This window comes from Apteryx rowi, unplaced genomic scaffold, assembly GCF_003343035.1.
Source record: "Apteryx rowi isolate R43461 unplaced genomic scaffold, aptRow1 scaffold_485, whole genome shotgun sequence".
Taxonomy (NCBI): domain Eukaryota; kingdom Metazoa; phylum Chordata; class Aves; order Apterygiformes; family Apterygidae; genus Apteryx; species Apteryx rowi.
In genome coordinates this window covers 2897-19352 of record NW_020450744.1, presented here as the reverse complement: position 1 = coordinate 19352, position 16456 = coordinate 2897, and the positions used below count along the sequence as shown (strand labels likewise).

The 16456-nt window shown below is 39.0% G+C and overlaps 1 protein-coding gene across 1 annotated transcript in view; it reads right to left on the bottom strand.

The window, feature by feature from the left end:
• Nucleotides 1-15589, bottom strand: part of ADGB (androglobin) — a gene marked incomplete at its 5' end in the record, with an annotated part of 133491 nt that extends 117902 nt beyond the window's left edge. Inside the window, 3 exon segments of the mRNA XM_026078735.1 lie at nt 14776-14867; nt 14870-14942; nt 15343-15589. Of these exon segments, the coding sequence (XP_025934520.1) occupies nt 14776-14867; nt 14870-14942; nt 15343-15589 (412 nt within the window).
• Nucleotides 15590-16456: the final 867 nt, after the last annotated feature.

Genomic DNA, 16456 nt, shown 5'->3' with positions numbered 1-16456 from the left:
GAATGCTAGCAGTACCGATGATTTCACTACTTATGACATTTTGAACCTTTGTCCCTTTGAACATTGACTGAAATRCAACACCTGGTAGCTTCTTACATATACTTATGATCAAAAAATAAAAAGTCACAAATTCTTACTTTTTTCTTAATTTTCTTATTTCAGATGAAATATGAAATATGTAGCAATTTTAAATAAATATTCAAGGACTGCTTCTAATTATTTTATGTCTTTTTTTCTCCTTCTAAGAGGATGCATTTGGTCTTTTAAATATTTATGGAGAAGCATGGAAGATTCATTCAATAATAAAAAAGATGTTCAGAAACCATTCCAAAAGACAATTAAAAATAATTGCAAAGTTCAGAGTCCATCATTAAAGGGTATTAAATAAAACACACACTCACACTGGGAAGGAAAGAAAGAATTTTAACCAATATCCCCCAACAAAAAAATGAAAGTTGTATGTTATTCCATTTTTATTCTGTGTTTTATACTCCTATAAATCTTCTGTTATATCAAAAATAACATAAATTCCAAGAAATAGTCTGGTTTAAACCTGAGAGGCAACATTTTCTAATACAAATCTAACCGCTTTGGAAGAATAATGGAATAATAAAAAAAAGCACACTTGCATACTTTCTTTCCCCCCCCCTTTTTTTTTTAAACATGAGGACAAGGAAGGACTTGCCTAGCAAGTCACACTAGTATAAAAAAATATTTTCCAGTACACAATGACATTATAGAACACCCTCAACATTGACAGTGTGAAAGAGATGGAAACAATCCTATATGTAACTGAGATGTCTAAATTAAGTTGTGCTAGCTCAATAATCCTGGTTCTCAAAAAGAATGATTCAAAAAGCTTTTGTGAAATTTTTAGAAAAAAACATAAAGGATTGTAAATTAACTGGATTCCAAATATAAACGAGTAAGTGAATAAAGACAGCAGAATTTATTTAAACACTATATCTGAGTAAGGTATTAGGAAGTTCCTTTATTACAAGAATCAAATAATGTAATTTATTGAAAATTCTTTGAAACTGATTAACAAATACAATGAGAACAATGCAAACAATTACTGGTATTTTATGCTCAAGCTAGAGGACTTCATATGCAAAATATTTTAAACACCAATTTATCAGCAAACTTCTTTTTAATCCTATGCTAAACCCTAAAGGAGAAAAAAGAAGAGTGAGTTGCCAAGTGGGAGAAAGACTATGAAGTTGGCACTAATTCATCTCTGAGCAGACTCTCTAAGAAGGCTGGTATAATGCTTTCTATAGAGTGTTCATAATAGTGCCAAGAGGGGAAATAGGGACAGGAAGGACAGACAAACACAATAGGAGAAAACTGGGTACAACCTGGAACTTCACCTTTTGAGAGACTTCAGATTTGCTAGAGAAACAGGAGAGCTCACTGGGAAACAGTCCCATAAGATATCAGAAGCACCCATTCTCAGCTTAAATGTAGACATTGAGACTGTAGACATGCACACTTTAGATATTCACACGCACTCTAAGCAAGGGAAACCAGTCAACATAGTCAATGGAGTCTAAGGACCAATTATTCTCATTGTAAAGTATATGAGTCTACCTGCAAACTACCTAACTGGCCATTCTTCACAGAGGGAACCTAGTAACATTGAAATGAGTCTAGCCAAGAGAATTATAGAAAAGAAAGTATTGGTATTTAATTCAGAAATAACACGGCTACTCCAGCTTCCTCTCCCAGGCTCCCTAAACAGCACTCATGTCATCCTGGCTCACCAGATAATAATTTGGTGACACATAATAATAAAAAAAATTGATGATCTTTGCAGGATTTTTATAATTCAAAAAGACACCATTCTATTTCATTCTGTCCTCAACCACTTTCATTTGTACCTCAGTTCATAAACTTAGATAAAGGTTTAGCTCTCTCTTCCCTAGCCTTCCCCTGCAAAGGTTACCTACAATTTTGCCTAGCATTTTGACACAGTCACTTTCCTAAAACCCCCCCAAATCCTTCTTTGGCTTTTATTGAGATGAGCAAATCTGAGAATGGACTTGAAACTTCTTCTGACAGTAATTTTGACTGGGAATATTTGAAACAGATGAATTCCCCAGGGATTCCACGATAGCCGTGACTCTCCTTCAGGGTTTCTGATTAGATATTTGCATATGGACATATCTAAATTTTTTTTTTCTGAAATCCTTGTCATTCATTGTGACACAGGTTGCAAAGACTATACTCTTTTGCAGCACAAGCCTGCTTAGTCTTTATTTTCTCTAAGCCTTCATTGCTTTATTTCTATTAAACCTTCTACTTAAGTTTCTAGATTGGTTAAGATCTGCTTTATGTTATATCACCACAAGAGAGCTGTAGGGAGGTTTTAATGCTTTCTTCACATTCTTAGGAAATAGTGCTGGGATCTCTAACTGGGACTGAGAAGCACAATTGAAATCAAAGTTTTCAGTGGCTTAATGAGTTACTGGCTAGCAGTTGAGCTATAGTTACTGACTACAGATTTATTCTTCACTAACTTCAAATGTGCTTTAAGCAAACGCATACTTTATTCCACATTTTGGAGAATGAAAAAATGAGTATTGGCACCTGTAACGGCAACTGTTTAAACAAACCAGCCATGATACTTGTGGTATGATACCTAAATGGTAGTATGGTATGATTAGATATTTGTACGCTAGCCCTTTTGCAGACACAATGACTGTGAGTTTGGTTTCTGGTCTTCATTTGATTCATTCTAATAACTATCTGTTTATCTCCACAGCATGGCATTTGTTGCTAAGTAACTGTCTACAGGCTGACACTTCATCCCATCTTAGTCTTCCCTGTATGTGTTTTAAATAGTCACCAACATTACCCTAACACGTTTTAAAAGTAAAAAATAAACCATAAATTTGAGCGTAACAACACCCCAGCAGAAGACAAAACATTTGGATTCTCATTATTTTCATCTTCTCTCCTGGAGAGTGTTGCCAGTCTAGAGTTAAAGCTGCCAATCTTTCTTCTTTCATTAAATACTATCTTTTTTTTCCCTGAAATGTCTACAACCATTACACTGTAGCGTATGATTTCATCCAAATTCCTAAAACCCAGAAAATACACTATTACTGTGTACGTGGTGTCACATTAACTATGGTTCCTGGGATGGTTAATAATTAAAGGAAATGATTCAGTAACAGGACATGATATTTAGACAACTTATATCTGGTATGACAGTGATTGAGGCTCAGAGCTGAAATTTTTATCCTTCCTTCCATCTTTCCTCTGGACACTCTGAACTCCTCTATACATACAGAAATAGGAGCAATATGAAGGAAGAGATGTGGTGAGGAGTAGTTTCTCACATATCATATTCCCCATTAGAAAGAGTGGCGGGGAGATGAGACTTTTGGACTCTTTCTGCTTACCAGGAAGCAGTAAAGAAAAATAGGTCCCTTCCCTTGGATTGCTCAAGTAGTCTCTGAACACAATTTTTGGCCTCAGTAAAGGGTTTTATACTAGGAGGGACAGGGCAAAGCACAAACAGATGGCTCAACTTCTCCTCCAAATGTGCCCTGGGGAAAAGCTACTCATTTTTTCCTAATCTCTTCAGAACTCTGAAAGAGGAAAGGTCCCTTTGAAGATCCTATTTATGGAAACATGGTAGAAAGTTCTTTAAAATTCTAATCACTGCAATGTTTTTTCAAAAGCAGCTTTTGAATACCTCAGAAACCCATGCCTGAAACTACTGCAACACCAAGTTCATAAGCATCTGGAAAGAATATGAAAAAAATTGACAAAGTATCAGTAAATTGCAAAATGATTTGCTCTTTCTGATCATACCTGGTGTCAGCCTTCAGAAGAGGAATGAACAGAATGCATCATGTTCTGACCACCTCATAAGCAGCTAGGGCAATGCTCTGTTACTCTCTATTACTAATATACTCAGCAACATTTCCAAATTAAAACCAAAATACGCATGTGTTGTTTACAGTAACTTACCGTTACACTTATATCAGAAATTGCAGGCAAAAATTAAAGGATTCCTTGCAGAAGAAAAATACACTAGTTTACACGTTCAAAGTTCTCATGGATAGTGGCTGAGATTTGCAGCACAGATGCAGTGCAAGTAAAATGAGTAGAACGAATAACTGTAAGGCATATAAGCTGTAAAGACAGTTTCTTGTAAAATCTATGGCAATAGGTTTTGTTGTCACTTCATTTTTGTGTAATGGGGTAAGCCTTGTCGAGGACTTCTTCCTCAAAAATAGGGAGCACGCTGCGTGAAGGAAGATCAAAAATGCAGAAAATTAAAGTGATGCTAGAAAGAAATGATGAATACCAATCAATTATAGGCATATTTTTAAAGGAGTCTGTAATACGCATCATTAATTTCAAGTATAATATCCTCATTTCTAAACATAACTGAAATCCTTGTACTTGTCAGATGAACCACTAGTAAATTTAAGTAACTTGCCAAGATTGAGATTATGTCAACTAGTTGGTCACATTTTCTAAGAAAGAAGGTCCACCCAACCTCACATACAGTAAAGCCTTGCCTGCTAAAAGTCTGCACTTTTTCTTGTTTTAGTTTGACTGCATAGTAATGGGATGGTCATTTTTTTGCTTTCCAGGCTATAGAAGGGGAAAAAAAAGTTACATGCCAAATACCTTGCCCAAATTGTACACAGTGTGTTTCCTGGAGATTATTTCAAAGAAAAACAGACGGAGGCTAGTAGCCTAGAAGCACTGTGTTCTTTAAAACTTAGGTTTGAGTTTGTTATCTTTATTTTCAGCCCRACTCCACTTGTTGCCCTGTAAATATTTGCTAATGTCAGCTGAACTTGAATATTGTTCTTTAAAAGTTTGGATCAACTCCTTCATACCAGATGCCACTCAGGAGAGAATAATGATCTATGGTTATTGGGACAGCCTATCCCAGGTAGCAGGTAGCACATCTGTTAAACCCAGGACAAAAAAGAACAAAAGGAATGTATCACTCACAAGATCTTAGTTCCATTTCATCAGAGCTCTGTGTGAAAAACCGCTGACAGCACAAGTCCAACTTCTGTGTATAAACAGTAGTATCTAGATTTAATTGCTTCCTTACTGGGAGAAATAAAGCTTTGAAATTAAAAATTCTGCTCTTACTATTCAAGCAAACCTACTATATATCTTGGTTGTTTGGGGCATGCCTTCTCTTTACCCAGAAATCTTATCCAGGTAGAAAAGAAAGAACTGAGCATTTGTCTGGGATTCAGGAGATCTAGGAGATAGAGTAGAAGCCATGTGCAGGTCCCACCAAATGGCCATTGCAGTACTGGACACCCATATTTCCATAAAAATTTGATGATAACAATTTGGGAGACTAAGATTTAGGGGTCAAGGCTATGATAACATGTAGTGACAGTGACTATTTTATAGCTAAGGGGACACTATTCGGAAAATAACTTTTCAGCCTGAAAGCTTTTTTTTTTTTTTTTTTTAAACTCATTGCTACAAATAAAATCTCTGGCTACTGAAACGGCACTCTCAAGGCCAATCACATTTCCCTATTACAGTTTCTTCTCCAGACTCATTTCTTTCATGAATTTCATAAGAAATARTTTTCACTGGAAAAAGAAAAAAAACCAGCAGCCTTACAAATGAGCCTTCAAGATGTGCATATACCTAAACTTGTAACTATATGCTCTCACTGTCACAATTTTCTTGGTGTCATCCCAGCCTTAGTGTTCACTACTCTTATTGTCCCACTATCTACATTTGGCCACAAGAATTTCTGGACACAGTTCTGAATGACTGAATATGCTAAAACCACAAGAGGATTTAGGCACTGACATCTTCCAAACCTTCACGTAGCTTCATTTACTGAATGCATATTATGCACAAACTTATCTTCCCACCTATGTCAGGCCGCCTAGTGTCTTAGTTCAAATGAGTATTCCCGCCTCTTGTCTACAGCAATCAATCAACACTTTCAAGTGCAACCTGCACCAAACAGCTTGGGGAAAGACTTAAGGAGACACACAGCATCTGGGTGTTCTGGTTGTCCTCCAAAGCAGGAAGCTGAAGATCTTTTGTGAAATCCCTCTTTACTGTACCCGATTCAAAGAGAGAATGTGATGTCATGTTTCCTCATATACCCATACACCACCCTAGACAGTAGGGACCAGTAGCTTTTCTGAGTTTGTGTCTCCCAATCTTTTCTGCTAAAAAGATCAACCTGGCCTCAGATTCAGCTATAAGAATCCTGGGAACACCATAGCATCTCCTTCCAGACTGGAGTTTGGTACTCAAATACCATTAAAGAGCACAACTTACATTTTGTTCTTTCCTTTATTGTTCCTTCCTTGTTGGCTTCCATGAATACTCTCCCTTTTGTATGGCACCTGGGTAATTAACTCAGAACTAAAAATCTCTGCATTACAGAGAACCTCAGTACTTCTGTAGCTTCAGGTCAACTCATTTACAAAGCACTTAGCACAGCTTGATAAGAGCACCAAGAAAGTCCATTTCTTCAGTGGTGAAGTTACACAGGGCTTTCAGAAGAAGCTGAAGACTACTCTGCTTAAGCAGGTGAATATTCCATGGTGAACAGAGCATCTGACATAAGATTTTAAAAATGTCAGACTACAATTATGATTCTTTTTCTTTTGACAGCATCTATTTTGCTATATAGCTCTCCTGTTTTTCTCTATTACACATTTCATAATAACATAAGTCAAGTCATATATCCRACTGTGTGGTCTCTGATCAATGGCCCATGGACAATGTTTGCCTGCAAGGTTCCCTGACATTGCTTTGAGTTACAGGGAAAGTAAAACCTAAAACTGAGACCAGCAGGGAGCACAGCATTTAGTGTGATATTGTCGTTGGTACGTTACTTAATGTTTTCATGTCCAAGAGTCAATCAAAGTTGAGGGCTACAGATCAGGGCAGGCTGAGTTCTCAGGGGCTCATTGTTTTAATTAGAATTAACTAGAAAAAAAAATTTTAATATATATTTTCCTCATTAAAATGTAATCTAGTTAATCACAAATTGAACTTACTGGTTGGCTTATATGCTATTTTAATAGATTTGATCATATTAATTTGGTGGAGAAACCCATTCTCCTACCACAAAGCATGAAATTAAAAAAAAAGGCTAATTAAAGGCAGAAGGAAAGAAAAAAATCATTAGTACTAACAAACTGGCTATACAGTTTAAAGTTGTATACAGTTTACACACTAACACGCAACAAAGTTTACACTCAACAAAGGAAACATAGGTGCTGAAATCAAGATCTTCAACTTTTTGGCCAGAAAATGCTTACATCGAACAAAACTTCCAGATATGCTTAACTAACTTTCTTTCTGAGACAAAAAAAAAAAAAATAGCCTCAGAAATATGAGTTATGTGTAAAACRAGGAGACAATAAAAGACAACAAATGAGACATGAATGTTTTATGCTCAGGCAAGACAATGCAAACTTGTCAGGAATGGCTCTAATTTTTGTTAGATTATAATTTAAGTATTACTGCAATACTACAATATAGTAAAAGAGTTTGCAGATGTGCATCAATGCAATAAATGGAGGAACAATCATGCACCAAGGACTTTCTCCTAAACTGAACCCAAGATCGTAACATATCTATGTAGTAATATTACTATGTCTGGGGAAACTAAGGAAGCCCATGATGGTATCTTGCGCCCAGTGTTTCTGATGGTTAAACTTTAAGTTACACATACACTTCTCCCTTTGGTTCTGCAGTTAGAAGTCCTGGAATCCTGGGACATTACATATTTATGTTGCTTCTGAACTGTTTGAGAGAATAGGAACTGCCTTGGTATATTGATATTGCAAACAGCCAATGCATCCTTTCAAAAGGCTCTGGACAATTATTTAAAACATAAAAGAATTCTGTTCATCTTAAGAGTGATTGTAATTAACAACGTGGTTCATGAGACTCTCATATCAAAATGCCTGTTCCTCAGGATTATCAGGATGTTGGTTGTAAATATGAAATGAAGAACTATTACAAGTCACTTCCAGACTCCTGTGAAGCCCTAACTGGCTTTGGCTATGGATGCAACTAGGATAAAGTACAGAATTTGAATTAGAGATAAAGAGCCTCCTGAGTTATCCAAAGGGCAAAAATGAGACTTGTAGACACTGTCTCGTAATAACTTACCAGTTTCAGTTGAAAGTAAGGTGAAGGAGGGTTTAAAGTTCTTCATGTAAATCTTCTTTGCCTTGCAAAGTCCATTAATAAACACAATGACTGAGTCCAAACAATGCTAGTCATAGCCACAATTTCAAACCTAACTGTGTTTTTAAAGAAAACCCAGTTTCTGATAAATGTTTAGGCCTAATCCCAAAATTGCAAGCTGTAGGCCATTCAGCAATAATCTGGACCAGTATCCTCAATCCAGGTTGTCCAAAATTTTAACCTGTTTCAATCCCCAAGCAGAGCCCACCAAACCATGCCCGTCTCTGAACCTCACATGAGGTCATAAACACACATAAACATCTACATACAATTCCAGCTAACTTTTACAATAATACAGCAATYGCCTCTTTCAGTAACATATAGTTAACACAGCATACCTCATCACACTTATGTTGCAGGACTTAAAGATATACCATTGAGCTGCTCTCTTGGACCACAAACATAAGAATGAGAGCGCTGAGTCAGAGCAAAAGCGAATTATAGTCTCAAACACTACTCAGAAGTATATGCTTAGAGAAGAGCATAAAGACAAATATAATACATTCCTCTAAAAGTTTGACAGTCTCCAACCATTTCTAGCTCATGCACTTCCTGAACTAGATGTTTTCTTTTTATTTAGCAATCTTCAATGAATTTCTCTTCCACGTACTTGTCCCATGACCCAATGTAATTTTTCATCACTCATTAAAACTTACACTAACCAACACTAGCATTCCAACACAACACTAAAAACAGCTCCAAGTTCAATCATCATGCAGTTATCTGTAAGACATTAGGCTTACCATTCCCAAAGCTCAGTCAATCTAGCTGGCCTCAAAGGAACCCTCAAAAAGTGAATCTGTTCAGTCTATGTTCTCTAAACCACTGCTGTAGCCTAAGCCTTAAGAATATTTGCTTCAGGAACACAACAGCAACAGATAAAACCGCAATCGTAAGCTTTGCTGACTCCTTATCCTAGGCCTATGGGAACTCAAGGATGAATGAGCAATGGAGCTCTTTTTTCCTGTTATTACTATCCCAAGCTTTAACCTTAATAACAAACACTAGGTAATCCCAGGCTTTGGTGCAACAACCCACTGTACAGTAGCAGTACAGCAACCTGCTATTGATTGCAATCAGGCACAAAGCTAAGCACGAATCATTTYTTCTGGACAGTCCAGGCTTCATGCTGTCTCTGCAGGTCTTGAAGGATTCATCAACAGTAAATATCGCTCTTAGCTACTGCTCTCTCTAACAAGAGCTCTAACACCACTCTGACCTTCCCCTGTGCATTGATGAATCCTGCCTGTGCCACAATTATCCTTAAACCACTTGTTTCTTGGCACTGACCATTAACACCTCACTATGAGCCCTGTTGGAACAAGCAATAAGCCAAACTCTTTATCCCTAATAACCCAAACCTTAATTCAGATTTATCTTCGTGCTGGCAGATGCTGACAGCTCACGTTTAATTCAGAAGATTGGGGCTGATGGCACAGATTTTCATCAAATTCATTTTAAAAGCATTTTAACTCATTACAATTGTTACTAGCCAAAATCTCTTTTAGTGCTGACAAAGACATCAATTCCAGTGATTTACTTTAGCTGCTGAAACCTGGGAAAGATCAGACACTCAGTATCCTCTAACGGTGCGATTAAGAAAAGCTACAAGGACAGTAGCCTTGAGCTCTTCAGCCTAACTGTCCTCTCTAGCAACTGCTTAGCTCCTGAAGGGTATCGCTCCCTAATTAGAAGGCAGTAATGAAGAGAGGCCCAACAAAGCATCCTGTAGAGACACCTATGTAAAGTCTGTGTTAGCAAGTCTGAAGGAATTTTCCTGCTTTTTGTATATGGTTCTGAGATCCCATTCCAGCATGGCAATATAATCTACCAATAATCTCAGTTGATTTTCCATGGTTCAGATGTACTATGCTGACTATTGTAAGCAATCACTGGAAAAAAAAAAAAAGAAATCTGATCTCACTAGAAATCCAGCAAAGTAATTTAAAGGTGATCAGAATATATATTCCAGATGTTTGTACATGTTAGTCTCAAAGGGCTTCTGCATTAATGTTATCCATAAGAGAGAAAATCAAAATGCTGTAATTCTTTGTAGTAAGTATTCATAATTCTCAAGGTTTCTTTTTACAAATGCCTATTTAAAAGCTATTAATCTTTCTTCTTTTTTATACTAGTGATAATTCTATTCAGTATTTCAATCATTGCAGACATATGATAATAAATGCCATTTAATAGCAGGAAAACAGTAATAGATAAAAGGCAAAATATTTTTGGCATTTTTATCCCTGCAACTGCAGGCTGTGTTTAAAAATAAAAGCAAGATCCTCAGGGAAAACCTACCTTGCAATTACCAAAGAATACTAAACTTATGAGACAATATTTTCTCAGGCAGCTTGCGAACATCCATTCCCTTTTTTGGTATAGCGACAGTAACATGATGTAAGCTCTTATAGACAGACTTACACAAAATTTGTACACTAGAATGCCATAAAGTTATCTCTGTCTCACAAATACACTGAACAAGCACAATAACAGAATGAAGATAAATGGATGTCAAGAAAATATCTAATAAGTAATTGTCATACACCCAATGAGCACAACTCCAATCTCACAGTGTGTGCATAAAGCGATTTACTTGTACTCTCCATAACCTACTAACAAAAAAAAAAGGTAAACTGCCCTTGATAACTAATCTAAAATATTCACCATCAACACTAGCCTATTATGATGAGATAATCATTAATTGAGGAAATAGAGCAATCTCTCCAACACATAGATTGCCAACCAAAAGAAGACTAAGTCAGGGTCAGAGGGCTACACAATAAAGTTTTTTTATCACAATGTTCAGTATTTTTTTCCTCAGAGACTGTAAATATAAGAGCCAGCAGCATTAATTATTTTGTTCCAGGACAGACTCCTGCAAAATCAACTCTGTGCTCTGCTGATTTTTTTTATTACAATAATGCTACAGATCTAGCCTTAAATCAGCACAGAAAATTGAACATTCTCTGCATTTGGAGCTGTAATTGTAGTTCTTAGTAAGCAAATAGCATTTGTGCATCTTCTCATGGACCTGCAAACATAGAATATCTGTGTTACAGAAAAGATATTCCTTATTATAAGGAATCTTTCTACTTCCAAATAAAGAAATAACATGGATCTGTCAATCTGCTATCAATAGCTTCAATTTTTGACCATGAGCCTGATCCAAACAGAAAGCTTTGCATAGGCTTTAACAGACTGTAGTTCAAAACTTGAACCTGCCTTGTTGCAAGGTATAAGCCTCGTGGCTTATGCATGGCTAAAGAGAAGAGATATATTTCAATATCTCAGTCTTTTCAAAGGGACTAAAATGCTAAAATATCTTTTTGATATTGAGATGGGAATTTATACCTCAAACCATTTGAGAAACAAGGGCCCTTAGCTTGCGCTACAAGCAAGATGAAAGACTGTTCAAGGTGTCAAAAATGTTCCATCTCAAGGGTAAACTTTTAAAATTTAAGTCCCACTACATTCAGCTCCCAATTATCAACAACTTGCAGTGGTTTGAGCATAACCAGACTTCCACCCTGATCTTTGACTAAAGAACACTAAGATGCATGTGGGTTTTCACCAGGATGAAGATCTTACTAAGAATAAACATTAGCGCCAATAGTCACCTCAGAAAGMACATACAACTTACAAGACATGCAAAACAACATGACCAGAAGCATACCAAGTGCTGAATTTAATTTTAGTTTTCATATGTTTTATAGCACTATTCTCTACTGTCTCATGAGAAAAGGGGGCTACTTTTCCTGTAAAATGTTTGTTTCAAGCTAAAAATTTATTTATTTAAAATTTTAGAATAACCTGTCATTAGCTTTCCTTGATTTAAATTCATTATCCACAGTTCAATAGATGCTAAAGAAAAATCTCTCCTGTTGGCTTAAAGAAGGCAGCTTATCAGGTAGTTTGTTCAACTAGGCAAGACATGTGTTGTCCTAAACCAACATTTTTTCATCCACACACCGAAAAGGCCTCTGTCATATTTCAGGATGACAAAAAGCAAACAGGGATAAATTTGTCAGGAAACTAATATCAGAGTTGCTATGACTTTAGATTATTTGTGTCATAGATTCCCTGTTTCCCCTTTTACATTACCAGGATTTCCGGTAACATATATTAATGCCAATAACAGAGACAAATAGAGATAGCTCTGTATTCTAAAAACTGACCACACAAATCAGATTAACAAAAAAGTCACTTCGTATGTCTGAACAAAGTTCAACAAGCCATCACATGGAAATACAGCATGTATACAGGAACGTTTAGACATTTAGTGCTAAGACTTACTCGCTTAGAACAAGGCCACTCTGTACCGCAACGGCAGAGCAGATGAGCCCAAAAGACACGCTACAGTTTATACAGAAGACATAGACTTGATGAAAAAATTAACACAAACTGTATATTCTGTGTTATGAAGGTTCTGCATTACAATTAGGTTATTGTAACAGTTTCTTCTGTAGTCTAGTAACATTAGTCACTAAGCCACCATTAGGACATCTTCAAGCTACTACAGTCTGTGTAAAATAGCCTAGTGAAATGAGTAAATGTTCCTGTAGTCTGATTCGGCTAATATTGAATTAACATCGGCATATGCTAGGCATTAGTTCCATTACAACTAGCTGATAATGCAGGGTGAGAGATAAATCATATCTCATGTCCTTTAGGTCCAATAGGAAACTTCAAAAATAATGTGAGCATTTCTCCTTCTTGCATTTCAGAGATGTTTCAGTAGGATTTGATATCATTCAAACAGCTTGTAATTAAATATTCTTGTGTCTCTACTTGACACCGGGAAAACAATTTTCTAATCTGATATGTCCACAGTGATCTCATTTAATAAAGCCTAAAGCAGCAGTAATGTACTGAAGAAAAAGACAAATGCTATTCTGGATATTCTGATACAAATAACTCATTTCATATGAATGATTCTTTTATAAGTTATTTTGTATGATGCAGGAGAGAATTAATGATTTTACTATATAAAACGTACATAGTTTTAGAATCTTAAAAAAGATGCATCTTAATTTAATGGAATAACTCAAAAACCACACATTGTAAGAATGCCTAAAAAGGGATGAGATCTGAAATAGTAGGCAAAATCTTATGTATGACAGTCCATTCAGTTTCACATACACTGAAAAGTAAGAAAATACTTCTTTTCCTCTAATTGTGCTAGAAAATAAAAATGTCCATGACAGCTTCTATACAGTCCTAAAAATTTCACTGTACTGCTTGAAGTGGTAAATACGAGGGACTGCATGGCTGTGGCTAAAAGGAGAAGAAAAAAGTTACTAAGGAAAGGGGTGCAGAGAGGAAAAGACAGGAATTAGAGATACTAGTTTACTATGACCAAAAGAAGTTATCAAAATATAAATCAACCAGCCTCAACAGGCAAAACAATAAAATATTGTGTGGCAAAGGCTGGGTAACTGGATATGACTGACACTTTTATTTATGGCAGGAAGAAGAAAAGAGCATAAGCACATCTGTCAGTGCCACTAGTGCCTTTTTCATCCTGAATCCTGCCAGTGCCAGGAATGCAGGTTTACTTACTTTAGGATGAGGAAGTTGCTCAAAACATAAAAACTTAGAGGTCATAGGACAATAACAGAAGTGAGAGAAAGAAATTCATCCTGAACAGTTTAGTTAGTTTAGTTCCTCTACTTGACCAAAATGGAGGGTACGTATTCCCCAAATTATTAACCCAGTTTACAGCTTTGGGGTGCTTTTAAGTCCACAATAACCACTTCAGATAAAACTTACTTCTGTGTGCTCCTGATTGTAAGTCTTAGCTGTGGCCAACATACTGCCCCTCATACACAGAAATGGAGCCACACCACAAAGCAACCTACCAACTTATAGTGTGCACACTATAATCTTGTCCTTCCTCGTATTCTGCTCAAGGTCCAGGACACCTCTGCATGTTGCACAAGCTATGTTACAAGACATACATTCCGTTATGCAAAACCTTTTCGGCAGGGTGAGCCTGCCTGACAATTCCTGTCTTCCCCTACATTTATGACCTCCCACAGAATACGGATGACCACAGGAGGGCTCAAGAGGAAGAAAGCCTAACTGCCACCTCAAGGTAAGCCTCCTGAAAAAAAGCAAAACCAAAACACCTGTCCATTGAAATTACTTTTAATTAAGCATCCACTTGAGCAAGTACGTCCACCCGCAGAGCCACGAGGGCCCCGACGCCCAGGCGTGGGGCAGCGCCAACCACCCCGCCGTGACAGGCGGCCCACCGGCACCCGCGCCTTAACGGCCGCCTGGGGGCGTTAACGGCTCCGCCGAGCCTCAGTAACAGCGGGGCGCAACGGGGGGGGCGGGCAAAACGCCACAGCGCCGCCAAGCAGGGAAACTCAGGGGAAGTTCGGAGCGGGTCCGCCTGGCCGGGTGGCTGAACCCCGCCGCCCGCCGCCGGGGCAGCGAGGTTCCCTCCGGCCCGCCGCGCCCCGCGGGCTGCTCCGCGGGGGCGGCCAGCTCGGGCAGCCCTTCGTCCCCGGCTCCCTCCCTCCCTCCCGGGGCTCTTACTCTTTGATGGGGGCGCCCAGGAGCCCGGAGCTGCTGCGGCTCAGCAGYTCCTTCTTCTTGCTCGCCTTGGAGGCCATCGCTGCCGGCTCCACGCCGCGTCCCCCGCGTTGCCGGGCGACCCAGCCCGCCTGAGGCAGCGGCGCCAGCGCCGCCCCGCGGCCCGGGGGCTCCCGGGGCCAACACGCCCCCGCAGCTATTCTCCTCCCTCCCGGCGGAGGGGCCGCGGGCAGGGGGCAGGCGCGCCGGCAGGGCGCGGAGCTTCCCCGCGTGTGAGGCGGGCGCGGAGGCCGCCCTGTCGGGGCAGCCCCGCGGCGGCGCCGCCGCCATCGCCGCCTCAGCGGAGCGGGCAGCACGCGCGGAGCGAGGGGGGAAACCCAGCGGCCGTCCCCACACGCACCTTCCGTTTCCCGAGGGAAGCCAGGCACCCGCTTCCCGCCACTGCGCGGTTATTTTCGCGCAGGCGAAAGGAGCGGGGGAGACGTAACCGACTGTCTAAATCGGGGACCCGATCGCCCTGCGAGGCAGCGGCTGATGCAGCCCGCGGGAGCTTCCCCGCTTCATACGTACCCTTTGCACATCTTAGCCGCCTCCCTGCTGGAAAACGGAGTCACAGCAGGACACGGCGCGGCCTCGCCGTGCGACCCAGCCGGGAGGCCCGGGGGGCGCGTTATTAACGGCGGCGGGGGGCTGGGGAAACCTATAAACGCCCGATTCTGCGATATCCTCCGGGGTGAAACGGCTCCGTCCCGCGCCCCGCGAGCAGCGTGCTGCAGCGCCCAAGAAACAATCCTTCCCCACAGGGCAAAGATAGCACCTGTATTAAAAACAGCGGGAATTTTGCTACTTAGTAACAAGGGTATGACCATCACCAGAGAAAAATGACTTTAGAAGAATATCTATATTTACACGCATTCATTACAAAACTAGCTAATCAAAAATCTGGCACAAAATTCTTTTTGTACAAAAAGACTTGACGTTGAAGGTGATGAAATACTGTTTTGTGAATTTCTTCAGTAGTTTCAAATATCTTTCTAGAGACACAACATTCAAAAAAGCTAAGGAAGCTACGTTAAAATAAACTACATTTTACAAATATTCTAACTGCATGACTAGGTTGCTGTGGAACAAGTAAAGCGCAAGAGTGAAAACGACCAATTTGAAATAGTAGCGTGCTTTGCTCACTTTATACTAGTATACATGAACTACATTAAAAGCAAGCAAAATCAAATTAGTCCTTGGGTTTGGGGAGATTTTAGAGCTGAAATGTGTAAATACTTATCTTTTTTCATTTCAAAATAAAGGAACTAATTAATTCCTGATATGAAGCCTACAATTACTGAAGTGAATAAAGATCCACCAAGGTCAGCTAAACCTTACATTTACCAGCTAACTTGTGGATTCAGTAAATACCTGACTTTAACTAAGTGGACTTTTTCACATATATTCCCCCAAATTTCTATTTTCTAAATAACTCAACCTATTTGCTATTTCTCAGTCTCTAGTACCTGATGAAAAATTCCTGACAGAAAAAAACAGACCTGTTCACTCAGTCTTATTCGAGCCAAGTCTTTCAAGAATAYGAATATCAATGAAAATTTGTCAAATCACAAAGGGCATGAGTGGATCAAAAGATAAAATGAAAAAATATGCACAGCTGCTACATCTAGAGACTTATTTTAGA